This window comes from Morone saxatilis, unplaced genomic scaffold, assembly GCF_004916995.1.
Source record: "Morone saxatilis isolate NCDOM2014 unplaced genomic scaffold, NCSU_SB_2.0 Contig15, whole genome shotgun sequence".
Lineage (NCBI taxonomy): Eukaryota > Metazoa > Chordata > Actinopteri > Moronidae > Morone > Morone saxatilis.
In genome coordinates this window covers 15,276,748-15,290,408 of record NW_023339707.1, presented here as the reverse complement: position 1 = coordinate 15,290,408, position 13,661 = coordinate 15,276,748, and the positions used below count along the sequence as shown (strand labels likewise).

General features: G+C 41.3%; 2 protein-coding genes across 2 annotated transcripts; one reads left to right on the top strand and one right to left on the bottom strand.

Moving 5' to 3' along the window:
- Nucleotides 1-5,936: 5,936 nt before the first annotated feature.
- LOC118323906 (transmembrane prolyl 4-hydroxylase-like) lies at nt 5,937-13,482 on the bottom strand. Its single transcript, XM_035655974.1, has 4 exons — nt 12,703-13,482; nt 11,716-11,797; nt 6,812-7,008; nt 5,937-6,679 (listed from the first exon to the last, which is right to left on the bottom strand). Exons 1-4 carry the CDS (start codon nt 13,069-13,071, stop codon nt 6,584-6,586), a joined length of 744 nt encoding a protein of 247 aa, XP_035511867.1. The 5' UTR covers nt 13,072-13,482; the 3' UTR covers nt 5,937-6,583.
- On the top strand, nt 9,399-11,603 carry LOC118323907 (secreted frizzled-related protein 5). Its single transcript, XM_035655976.1, has 4 exons — nt 9,399-10,049; nt 10,584-10,759; nt 10,829-10,915; nt 11,034-11,603. The coding sequence occupies exons 1-4, from the start codon at nt 9,502-9,504 to the stop codon at nt 11,351-11,353; spliced, it is 1,131 nt and encodes a 376-aa protein (XP_035511869.1). The 5' UTR covers nt 9,399-9,501; the 3' UTR covers nt 11,354-11,603.
- Nucleotides 13,483-13,661: the final 179 nt, after the last annotated feature.

Here is a 13,661-nt window from a genome sequence, read left to right as displayed (position 1 = left end):
TTTTTTTTTTTTTTATGATTTTCACACGTTGGAAACCCTCAGCTCAGTTAAGAGATGGAAAATTTCACAAGGCGCCGCAGTCAGTTCAGCCGTTGACAAAGGAGATTCAAAAGCAGTCGACGAAGCACTTGAAGGTAAGCCTGAAGAATCTCATGGATAACAGTTAAATGAAAATGATACTGCGCCTTTGGGTGAGGATGATTTCTTTTAAGCAGCCCAGTCAGAAGTCCATAAACCTGTACGTGATGCCGCGGTTCGACAGACGGAGAGTGTGACCTGCTCCACGGTCCGTTAGCTGTAACTGACTGAGCCCCCCCCCCCGCCGCCCGCTCCCCCCGCCTCCTCCCGCCGCCGGCTGACGTGATTGGCTGAAGCCGCGCCCAGTGCAGTGCGCACAGCATCAGCAGCACCACTCAGTCAAAGAGAGAAGTCACAAGGATGGGTTTATTACACCGCATACGTCCTTGACCTGAAAACACCACAAATAACTGCGGATAAATGCCCCTGAAGCGCTGTCTGGATGTCCTTTTTGCTCTGGTTATTTGCTCTTAATCTCGGTAACGGCGGGGATTGAGTGGAGGGTTTCCACCGGTGGGGTGCAGGGGAGGGCTCCAGGTGGCCCCCGAACAAATTCTCCTGTTACTTTATCAACTTAAAGAGTTCTCAAACTGTTTTTTGGGATGTAGTTAAGATTTCAGGTGCCCGCATAATTAACCTTAACAAATAAATCTTAATGGAACTTTCTGCCCCCTGTAGCTGTAGTCTCTGTAATCTTCAGCACCACCCTTCCCTCTAGTGAAGGATGCTTGACCCTAACCAATTAGCACTGTGATTGCAGAGGAGTAAGAACTCACAAGAGAAAATGTTTTTGTCTGTTTATCATTACAAAAAAGAGGATTTGATTCCGCTACTAATTATTATTAGGACAACAGGGGCAGGATCCATCAAAGGTTCTTTTAACATGTGCTCGCAGATGGGAGAGGACCTGTAGGAACTGGTGCCAACAGGATTCTGTAACAGATAGTAAGTCAATACCCCATACCACAAATGACATGATAACCATCTGAAATATACTATCATACTTACATCATCAAGCAAAATTGCTCGCAAATGTCTGTATTTGGCGTTGGGCTCACAACACAAAATAAACAATATCAGATACGAGACAATCACTTGTCATACAATCCAACATGTTGACTATGCAAAACGCAAACAACCATCAAAACCACACTGATAAACAAAACATGCATAATCCATATAATAATTTAAATTAGAACATTAGAACATCAATACAAATAAATACATCGGACAAATATCAGTAGCAAAACTAATGCTTTAATAAAATATGACTTCATCTCATAACTTAAAATCACTTACTGGAATAAACCTTCACTACACCTCACAAACCATATTACATACTCTAGACAATATAAATATTTATTGAGAATAGAGAGGATAAAGTGAGAAAAGTTTTAAATAATTACGCTAAGCACACCACGTCATATTACACATTACACCTGAGGACCGCGCCTCCCACAGCCAGGTGTGAAAAGCAATCTTTATGTTCCAGTCAAAAAGAGTCCTGCATTTTCAAGTACGTGTGCAAACTCCTTTATTAAATAACATTTCAATGATAAAACTCTGGAAAAAACAAAACTGAGGAAAACAAAACAAAAAGACTTCCCCTCGTGAACACATTCACAATGAATATTTGGTAGAAACTGGCTCCAGTCGCAACACTAAGCTCTAAATTCATATATACAAAAATTAAAACAGACCTGCAAACAGAAGTAACGATGCTCATAAGATAAAAACCTACAAAATGGAAAGCTGCATAAGCAGCGCTACATCTCAATGCACATAGATACTTATAATATCCAACTCGCTACATAAATTCACCAGACAACCATTCTCCCAAAAATAATTACTATCAGAATAAAAGTGTACAAATTCAACTCACAATATTCATCAAGAGCAAACTGAGCCAATCTCACTTCATGCTCAAAACATATCAAACTTCTGATAAACTTAATATAACTAAATACCTTCAAACATATGAGAGCAACAATCCCATGCATATGACCACCCAATAATCTCTCCTCTAAAAAATCAACAACAACCATTTCAAATACACAACAAACTTGAAGGAAAGGACCAATCAAAAATGGAACTATACCAAGCAAGTAGGTCCTTGACGCAGACAACAAATATAATGCGTCATCAGAATTATGAACAAGGAGACGACCGATATTCTGGGGGTCATGTTCTTAGTCCAATTTAATTATTCCACATACAGCGTTCTGCACATTGTACGCAAAATGTATCAGCCTACTGGAAACTACCTAAATCTATAGTGCTCTAAGAACACACGAGACCACGTATTGAACAATATATACAATGTCAACTTTGTTCAATTCAACAAAAAGGCCCGGCTAAATAGAACCATAAAGATGGAGTCGCTGCTAGATGAGAGCCGCCAAATTCCCAAACAACCAACAAAAACCAACCTCGCCTCACACCCACCTATGCTCTCCGTGCAAACCGATCAGCTTTGATGCCTCCTGTGAACAAACCTAGACTCACAACAGTAGCGAGACCCTCGCTCGCACTGGTAGACTCTTGATCCATCAATACCCACTGTTGAGTCCACCCAATTCACACCCCACGCCTGACCTTGGACGACGCCACCCCTGACCCCTCAAGGGAACTACTCATCTAGCTTCAAACCCATCAACCACCAAATAAGGGAAGGCACGATGGGACGAAGATAGAACAATGCAATTGACGCACGAGGAAGAATGATAAGTGTAGGAAAGCTAATAGAGTGAAACAAGCATAGAGAAGCAAAAAACAAACTATCTCAGGGCATCAAAACCACATGTGCAACTAAGATTTAGAGGACATAAGTAAATTTCTCAAAAAACCAAAAAGAACTTAATACGCACTAAAGCATTACTATGATTTTCTGGCATAAAATGTATTCATGCTGCAAACTACAAAGCTTTCTATTCTGTACCAAATGAATCAAAATAGTATACTCATCTTGCATCAAGTAAAACTATTGGCCTAAATGTTGTTATGGACACAGGACTGTAGTCAAAACCCACTTATAAACAATTATCTACAACCAGTATGCTTCGTATGTTATATCTTCAACTACTTAAATTATTACTATTATATTCTAATTAACTAACTACATAATTCATCAACTGTATCATATTAACCTTGATAGAGGAATAACTAAGAATTACAAAGCTATATAACCATACCACCACTTTAAAAAATGGCACCTTTAACATTATCACCATCGCATCACAGCATTTATAACCAGAGCATAATTTCCAAGAAGAAAAACTAATAGTAGAAAAAACCTCATTTACACTTCCAACATTGGAGAATACTTTTTATAATTCCACTTAACAAGTGCTCCTCCAGTACAACAACTACAATACTGTCACTATGCAGAATAAAGAATTAAACATGAAAACAAGCTTTTTATTTTCAAAATTTCAATGTGCAAAAAGAAGATCTCTATGTTACAATTAATTACCAAGAAATATAGACGGTAAGAAAAATATAATTTCCAGGACGATAAAGTAAAACAAGAATAAAGAACATGACTACCACCACTATAAAATAATAGATAGACTAGAAATAGTATACCCACCTCATCGCTCAAAAGGTGAAACAACTATACAACAGAACACTGCGAACCTTAAAACATGTACACCACTTAGAAATGCATTGGGTCTCCCTGGATTCAGTACCTACGGCGTAGTTGAAATTGCCAACAATTTGATAGATAACATGACATTCACTAATAAAAGACATAAGCCACACACTAAAATCCAACCATACTGAGAGTCAGATACACATGGATATGTCCGTAGGAGCAAAAGAATTATTACGTTAAAGCACCTCTGATTCTACTAACACTACTACCTCAGTAACGTCAAATTCGAGTTGTAAAACCAGTGCAGACAGAGCTGTACCAGCACACCAGGATATATCATTTTCAGGTTCCTCCTGCTGCACGTCCCAACATAACTCAGTCTGTCAAATCTAACTCCGTCCATATATTCAAGCTGCCTAAGGACACACCCAAACATGACACACAACAGACTTAATAGATACTAAACATTTTATTCGGTCCATAATTGATTAACTTCCGTGTAGATCTCAGAAAAACTTCTCCATATAGTCAATGGTCAGCAACCACTGCCATCACTATACAGACAGCCATATACAAAACGGCTCAAAATTGTACAAATCTCATCTCCAATATTCACCAAGTGGCAAGTAAAGATAAAAGAGGCTTTGCTGGTTATCATGACTTGCGAAAGTGGTGAAAAGAATCCCTACATCTCAAATTCAGTAGGTCACGGTTGCTGCACAGGAAAGGTGGTCTCAACACCTCATACACCCTACAGAGCTGAGGTAGCAAAAAACATGGATAAAGCCTACTGACTAAAACAAAAACCTCCCGAGAGAAAGCAGAAACAATAACAGCACTCAAAAATAGGAAGAAAAAATAAGACGAAGAAAAAAAAATAAAATGATTAAAAAAAAAAAATGTATAATAATATGGACCAAACAAAAAAACACTATTAATTACTGGATCTAAAAGAAATCACAAAACGCACAAAACCAGTAAATAAGTGGATTAAGCACTATTTGCAAGTGACTAGTATTACCTGGAGTACTACTAGTTAATTTGTAGTAATTGGCACAGAGGCTCGTCAAAACCTCGTCAACAATTACGTTGTTATAAAACCATGAACTGTTATCAAATCATAGGTCAATAATGATAAAAGCTAATCTAAACTTGGGAGATAATTACGGTTCTCTGTGAAAATTAATATATAAATACTCTAAAAATATCAAACACTTGCAAAGCACTGAAGACAAAAACGATAAATTGAGATAACATATACATAATAACCTGCAATGAAGACTCCGCATAGAGCCACGTTGTGTTCACTGCCAGCCCATGTTGTCGCCCGTCAGGTAGTCTCTGAAATGAGGAGGGCTTCCTCGATACGTACGCCGTAGGCTTACTGAAGTCATTTCACAAAATGATACATCAATAGCGAATCACCTAGACAAGCAGGCATACATACAGATTCACCCAATGCAGAGGCAGACGTGTCTCAGCTCGCGCTATCTCATCCACTAGAAAACAAAGAAAAAAGCACTCCGCAAAGAGCACAAAAAACAACATAGCATCATCAGTACAATAACAAATCTATGAGGTATGAGCTGCTTCTGTAAGAATGTGACAGGAATGTGTGTAATGTACAGTTACCTGTTCCTGAGTGTGTGCAAGCACACGATTCAACATGGATTCCCGGAACCTAGGTAAAGACCACGTATGTATTATCTAATACATGCTGAAATAGAATATGAGCTTTCTGCATTTGCTGTTGTACACTGTGCGCATGCGCGAAAACACATAAACATACAAAAAAACCACAACGCCTCGAACCGCTCCCTCCTCCAAATGGAGCATCCTTACAAGAAAACAACAACACACAAATCCATTTAGAATAGACCCATCCATTATTTACTAATCATCAACTATATCAAGCAATCACAACTACTAATCAGCATTCAGGATATTAATCTTAGGACCTAAAAATTTTGGACAACTAGTAGTCAAACAGTAGGACTATTTAAACAGCCTCCCTTCTCTCTTATTTCCATACCAAATTCCTTCAACCAGTTCTTTGTCACAAACATGATTCTGAATACCACAGAACAAACCTGATAATGAAAATTCCGAAACACACCCACAGCACAATTCACCTCCTGGGAGACCGCGCCCCAGCCGCAACAATAGCTCTGGGGTGCCAGAGAAGAGGTGGCTGGGCAGTTGGGGTGGGGGTGGGGGTTAACGAAAAACGAGTGTGGAGGAGGGAGTGGGGGGAGGGGGATCCGGGGGAAAATTAAGAGAAGGGGTTGGAGAATAATCAGTTTTTAATGAGATAGGATGAGGCACATCCGGACTGGGATGTGTGCAACGCCTGGCACAATGGCATCAGGTCAAAACGGTGTCACCTCTTTCCCGGCCTTGCCACTCACAAAGACTTGCACGCAATCACAGCCACCCGTCAGCCACTTACTCTTACCAATACAAAACCAATGGTGAAACACTCACAGACACACAACCCTAACCTACCCTAACCCTAAGCCACACACAAAGAGGGATAAAACGTCCAGATTTATCCATTACACATTAGACTTTAGAAATTAGAGAACAAAGAGTACCAACAGTCTCTCTATTTGGATTGAATCTTTGCTCATTTTTCTAACATTTCTTGCATTTTTGGTCTAAAAGAGCTTAATCATAATTAAGAAAAATTCATTTAAATTAATCAAGTTACCCTTAAAGATTAAAAGATGAATTCATTAAACCTTTTAGGTCACAATCAGTTTTTCCTGGTGTCTCACAAACTTAGTTTTTTTTAAAGTCCTTCAAACTTGTACTGTATGTGCCCCGTAACTTCTCTGATGCTGTGTTATGTATATGTATATGGCATCAGAACCGTCAGAAATGTACTGACACACACAAACCACAGGGGTACTAACCTGTTGGGCAGGCTTCCAGACCAGAAAGTATCTGCCGTAAATTGTCTGGGTTCAACCAAGTTCCATCTCGAGAGCGCAAGTGACTCACAATCTGAAGGAGAGACCAGAAATGTTTTTCTATTTTCAATAAAAAGCACAACAGGTTCTGACATTTTTAACTAAGATGGATTTTTCTCCTCCAGCTTTACAGGCATACGGATACAAGAAATGTCCATCTTGTCACCTCCTGCTTCTGAAGCAGCCCATCCTGGTTTAGGTCCAACAGACTGAAGACCTCCTCTGTGCTGATAGAAAGTAGTGGCTGGTTTGACTCCTCTTGTCCCTGGCTGGGTGCTGTCATTTGGCTCTCCATCAGACCCTTGAGTTGAGCCAGCTGCACCACCACACGGCACTCCTCCTCAGACAGGAAGCCAGGGATTTCTGACAGGAACCAGAAAAAGACAACAGAGGCGAATGTTAGGACACACTGCAGCCTTGGACATGTGTGGTTAGAAGCTGCTAATACTTTTCAAAGATCCTAATTGGAAATGAGGACACATTTATTTGACATACTCACCCAAATCATCTAATGGACACAATTACTCTCTCCATTAAAAATGATATGGAATCTGTGGAGTCTATATTTTCCCCCCCAGAGAGATTAGAGTGTGGACAAAGGATATAAAATCTATCAAAAAGAGTGGCTTGGAGGTTATGCAACACTAATCAAAAACATTGAAAGTATGGCTGACTGTCTGTGCTTGTTCACAACTGTTGTGTATAAATGATTCACACATGAAGATTACACAGGATGATGAACAAATAAACTTAAACCACTCCAGTAACCTGGTTATCAATGTCTATGCCATTACTTAAAATTCATTTTAAAGTATCTCAAGTCAGAAAATTCACACCCACAACCTGATTAGAAGATCTCTGTGGACAGTATTGGTTTGATCTGTCAGACTAAATGGATTACTTTAGATTGCCTGACAAAACCCTTCAGTGTGAAAGGGCAATTCTGAGATAGTTTGATCAGTGTATGCTAATTAGGATGTTAATTAGGATGTGTGGGCTCTTAAAAAACAATACAAATCTAATAAACTTCTTCTCATAAAATCGTTTCAACTTTGAAGCAACAACACTTGGTGATAATTAATCATATCTTTCTTTCTTGCATGATTTAGTAGGTGTTAGAGCACAGGAACTCTTTAGTGATGGTATAGATAGACTGTGTATATAACGAGTACAAGCTATTCCCCTTTGTCAGTCCCCAGTGAGCTATTTGTGGTATAGCCTATCCCACAGGCAGGCTTAATGAGTGACGACACTGGACTTCTCCCAGAGCAGGGTGGAAACAGTGCAGTCTACTGGGAGTCAGTAACTGTTAATATTAATTAGTGCAAAGCAGTAAAAGATACTCGTTCATACAAAACAGCCAATATCTTTTTTCCACTATGGTATAATTTTGATGTCTGTCCCTAAACATTTTTTTTGGGTAGGTTCACCTGGGTTTCCTAGAAAATGTGTTACACCGGCAAAAATGCTATTTTATTTGAACTATTACATACATTTGTTGAACTTATTCAGGTCTAGGCACAAATTAGTGTTTCGTGGTTCCCTCCTGTTCTCTTCCAGCAACCCATCCATGTCTGTCAGTCATTTCCCCTCTTAATAAAAGGCTTCCGGCAGGTTGGCTGCCTGTACAGTAGAGACCTTGTTTGTCACCCATGTCTTTTACACTGTACCCACTTGGTTAATTCCTATTGTCCAGTCAAGCCTCATTAATCTGGATAACTGATATGAATGAAGGGAGACTGAGCCTTCCTCTTCTCCCTCCCACCACTGTCTCTTTCTCCCCCGGAAAGGAAGTGACCTGCTTGTCTGAACAGGAATCAGGCCATGGCTACACAGCAGGACGACACCAATTTTGTTTGTGTCCTACACATATGTTCACACGCACACGCACTCAAAACGTACAAGCAGTGCGCACTAGAGTTTAAACTACTCATTATTTTCAGTATTGCTATATCTGCTGATTACTTTCACAAATAATAGATAAATATAAAACATCAGAAAATAGGGAGAAATTCCCACAAAATGTCCCACAGCCCAAGGTGACGTGATCAAATGTCTGTTTTCTATGACCTGCACTCAAACCCCCCCAAAATACTTACTATGATGTAGAACAAGCGGGAAAAAGAAGCAAATCTTCACATTTGGAGAAGATGCAGATACAGCAGTGAATTTAAGGACATTGTTTTACTAAAACAATGTCTGAAATGTTTAAACAATTATCAAAATAGTTTCTGTTGCATGTAGATTATCTTCCTTTGAAGGTTTACAGCTCTGCAATAATCTCACCATGTGGGCAGCTGAATTCTCTCCTTAATATCCTCATGAATAATAAACAAGTAGCAACTAAGCAAGTATTTACAAGAACATCCAAACTTTCCCTCTTAGTTGGATAAAAAAAAATAAAAAATAAAACTTTAAAAAGCAGAGAGGTCAGGGCGGGACAGGGTAGTTAGGTGTGGGTTGAAAGAAAACGCATGATGGAAGGGGTGGAGGAGTTTCACTACATGAGGGCCAGTCGGTTCCTCAATTCAAGCTGTGGGGATGGAAATGGCAGAAAGCCAAAAGTATCCAAATGCCAATCCATCGACCTTACTAATCTCGAGCTCTGTCAAACTCACTTAAATCTGCTCATAAATGCAACTGGTTTCGCGTCTCTAATAACACTTTAATGTGTGCCCCAACCCTTCTCCCTGCTGTTCTCCACACCTCCCCTTACCCCTTCCTATGCAAATGTAATCACCGCCCACTATAAATACACCTATTCTGCCATCCTCTCCTGCACTGTCACACAGGGGTCTTCATTCACTCAAGAGACGCACTACAGGATTACTCCTCCTTTCCAACTTCTGTCCCAGGATGACTGCAATGCTCTGCCCTCATTTTATCTCCACCTTCCCTCTACTTTTTCTCCTCCTGCTTGCTGGGCCTAGCAGCACAATAATGCTTGGTCCTGGAAGAGTAAGGGAAGGGTCAGAGGGACGAGTGAGGGCTGAGGGTAGGGTTAGATCTGGAGTAAAGGACAAGGGCGGGGACAGGGCAAGTATTGAGGGAAACACAGAAACTGGATTTGGAGATACTCGTGTTTCTAGACCGGGAGCTGCAGCAGGAGAGGATGGCGAGGCGTGGGGGGAGCCTGGTACTTCTACTAGGTCAATGCTTTCTATAGGCGAAAGTGGACTTTGGGAGCCCCGCAGTTCCTCTCGCTGTGTCCCTATCCCGTCAGGCATGGCCTTGTGCCAAAACATCGGTTATGACACCATGAGGATGCCCAACCTGCTGGGCCACGAGTCTCCAGCTGAGGCTGTGCAACAGAGCGCCAGCTGGTTGCCACTACTTGCCAGAGAGTGCCACCCTGACGCCCGCATCTTTCTCTGCTCTCTCTTTGCACCTATCTGCCTTGACAGGTAAGTTTAGACATTTAGTTTTTTCAATTAACCAAATATTGTCAACCTTTTCAAGTCACAGTTTGAAGAATTCTGATTTTCACAGGACAGCTGCCCACAATTTGTTTTGTTGCAATGCACTTGATAGTACTGTAGTAGTAGAAGTATGGTAGCCAGGGGCCTAGTTTAAAACCAAAACTCACCACTAACCAGAGAGGCTGACCAGCTTTTTCAATAGGACAAGAAAAAGATTTTAGATGAATGGCAAAGTTGAATAGGAGAAGGGTCATCAAGGGTTAACACCTTTTGAAAGTTATGCAAATTGGTGCTGGTATCTGAGGAAAGGCCCTGGTTTCAGACTGAAACAATGGCATCAAAGCACTATAATCTGCTTTCTGTCACATTAGCACCTCTCAGTTTAGAAACACAGAAAAACAAGCAACCAAATGTTACCTAACCCAGTCTTGTTTGTTCCCTACCACTACACTATTGATTCAAATCCTTTCATCTATTCAATGCTGCCCACAACCCTTTCCATCTCTTCTTTATCATCAGGTTTATATCACCCTGCAGGAGTTTATGTGAATCTGTGCGGGACAGCTGTGCACCAATCATGAACTGTTATGGCTACCCCTGGCCAGAAATTCTACGCTGTGACCAATATCCTGCAGACCATCTCATGTGTATCTCTTCCATCACCAACACTACTGTTCAGACAGGGGGCCGTAGAGGTAAGAACCTGACTACATAGACACATACACTTGAGTTGACTTCATTTAATAAACGATTGACTATTTCAGTTCCCCAGGCAAGCTGTCGGGATTGTGAGCTGGAGGAGGCCTCCTCTTCAAAAGATATACTGGAGACCTTTTGTAGAAGTGATTTTGGTGAGTATCAATATTCTTTCACCTCTTCTCTCCTGTCTGGACCTATTTTTTTATTGTATGTTTTATATGTTTTTCATGCCAATCATGCTTTTTGTTTATGTGCTTCCTTCCTCCCAAGTTGTGAAACTGCGTCTAACACGGCTCAAATACAGTCCAGTAAGCCTGTCTCAGTTCTCGCTGGCTGCCAAACTGGACGTTCTGAAGCACGGACCCCTGTTAGGTGGGCAGATCCGCTCCCGCATCCAGCTGTGGCTGGAGAGAGATGCCACCTGTGTAAGGAACATGACGCGCAACCACCCACGAGGCGGGACGTTCCTAGTGACAGGCACAGTGCAAGGGGAGCGCCTGGTGGTCAATAAGGCATACGCCTGGCACAGACGAGACAAGAACCTGGCGGCAGCCGCACGCAAATGGAAACATCACAGATGCAGGAGCTAGGATTATATGCTTAGAACAATTTAAAAAAGAACTGAGATGTGAAACAGCTAGAGAAAGGATAGACATACATTTAAGAACGTCCTACGACTGTAAATTATGCTCAAATTTCTGTGATGATTGAAGAGATATTCAGTAAGCTGGTCACAAAGGAGCTCGAGAAGGATCAACAGTGTGTCTCTCAGGCAGTGGAGGTCAAAAAAAAAAAGATGTTTTATAGAAAATGTACATATCTGTGAATTTTAAGTAAATATTCCTGGTCTATATTTGTATTGCTTTTAAAAGAATTAAATGTTGTGTTCTAAATCCTGATGAAGTACCCTTTATTGGCGAACAACAGATCAGACTACAGCGCACACACTCACCAAACAGGAGAGGTTTCAGGCTGATCGTCTTCATCTCATGTGTTCTCCCTGACACGAGGCTCACCTGCTGAACATGACCCACCTGAAAATGAAGAGACATTATCAACACGTTCACATGGGGGTTCACATGCATAGACAATGCTATAGCTAGACAGATAGATAGATAGATAAATAGATAGATAGATAGATGGACTTTATTGATCCCAAGCTGGGAAACTGCAGTGTAGCAGCAGCATTACACACAGTAACAACACAATAAGAAAAGAAACAACCTAGACATGTGAAAAAAAAGCAATAATAAACAATGTAAAATGTTAAATACAGTATAACTGTAGTGCCAAGTAAAAATATAAGGGTGCAGTGGACAGATAAAACATATAAGGTGCTTGTGAGATGCATTATTATGACCAGAGTTTTAGCTGGTATTGTACAGTGTGGTGGCATGTGGCAGGAAAGATTTGCTGTATCCTTCGACAGCCTGTGAGAGAAGGCGCTCCGCTGTCTGACCACTGTGTGATGGAGAGGGTGCTGATCATTGTCTCTGATGGATAACAGTTCATTCAGCGTTCTCCTCTCCACCGCGGACTCGAGACCAAGTACAGAGCCAGCCTTCTTGGTGATGCTCTCAGTCATGATTTTAAAATGTTTCAAATGTTTGCGACACGGATTCAGTTCTCTAAACTTCAGCTATGATTGACAGGGATGAGCATTAATGGCTTTTCAGGTTGTAGTGGATATGTATAGTTATTAGCAAGGGAGGAAATAAACAATAAGTCTGGATGCTGATAGTGAGTTGTTTTAAATATATATATATATATATAGTTACAGTATTTTTATATTAAGGAATTCCTTAAAGTTTGCTTGATGTAAAATATCAGTGACCATACCTCGTAACTTGGTTAACATATGACAGTGGGATGTTTCCCCTCATCATCCATAAAACCGAATACTACTCCATCTTACTGAGATTATCCCTTTTTTTCTCACCCGTATCCCCTCAATACGAGGGAGACTGAAGCTGTCACTATAATCCTCCACATGTAGCTCTCTTGAAGCTGGGTCAGGATGGGGCAAAGGGGCCCCGCTCTCGCTGGATGAAGCTGAAGTGGCCCCGTCTCCACTGACCAGATCCCCGGGGCCGTTGTTGTAGTGCACGTAGAGCAGCAGGCCGATAACATTCAGGATATACACATGGAAGAAGACCATAACCACAACGAAATAAGCCCGAGAGCAGATACTGCTCCTCTGGACGTGCAGTCGGGTGGAGCGCACAGGGGGTTTGCAGGGGGCTGCTAATGGGTTGTCGCTGTCCTCGTACTCTTCCTGCTCCATTAAATGTTCCTGAACGTCTTCCATTTTCGCACAAAAAAGGGTCGCAAATCAGGCGCAATGGAAAGCTGGAGGTGTCTACTTACTGGGCTACGTTGCTACCAATGTTTATCCCTTTTTTGTTTACGCTGCTACCTGATAACGTTAAAGCTAGCTGGCTGCTTGACGTTAGCAAAAAAAAAAAAAAAACCTTAGCTAACTACGGGGCAGAGCCCACTGCAAACCGCGGGCTGTTTCGATAAAAAGTCGACCCTGTCGTCTCTGCTGCGTTTACCCAAGAGAACAGGGCAGCTCCAGGAGGAAAAGCAGGAACGCCGGCAGTCGTTTTCTTTGATAAATACATGTGTCATCATTGACTGGAGTCCCGTAATCCCGTGTTAGCTACCTGGCTGGTGCGCTGCCCCTGACAACCTGCCTAACAACAGGAAAGGACAAACTAACGACTGCAGAGGAACCGCCGCTTCTGGTCGCACAGTGAACCGTTAGCGGCCTCTAACGGTCAACTCCAGGACCGGTCGACCGTTAAACTGACGACCCTTCGTTTATATTTTATGGATATTTATTTCATATTCAATAACCTAACCCTAACAATGAAGCCCCGAGTATAAATAAATAAA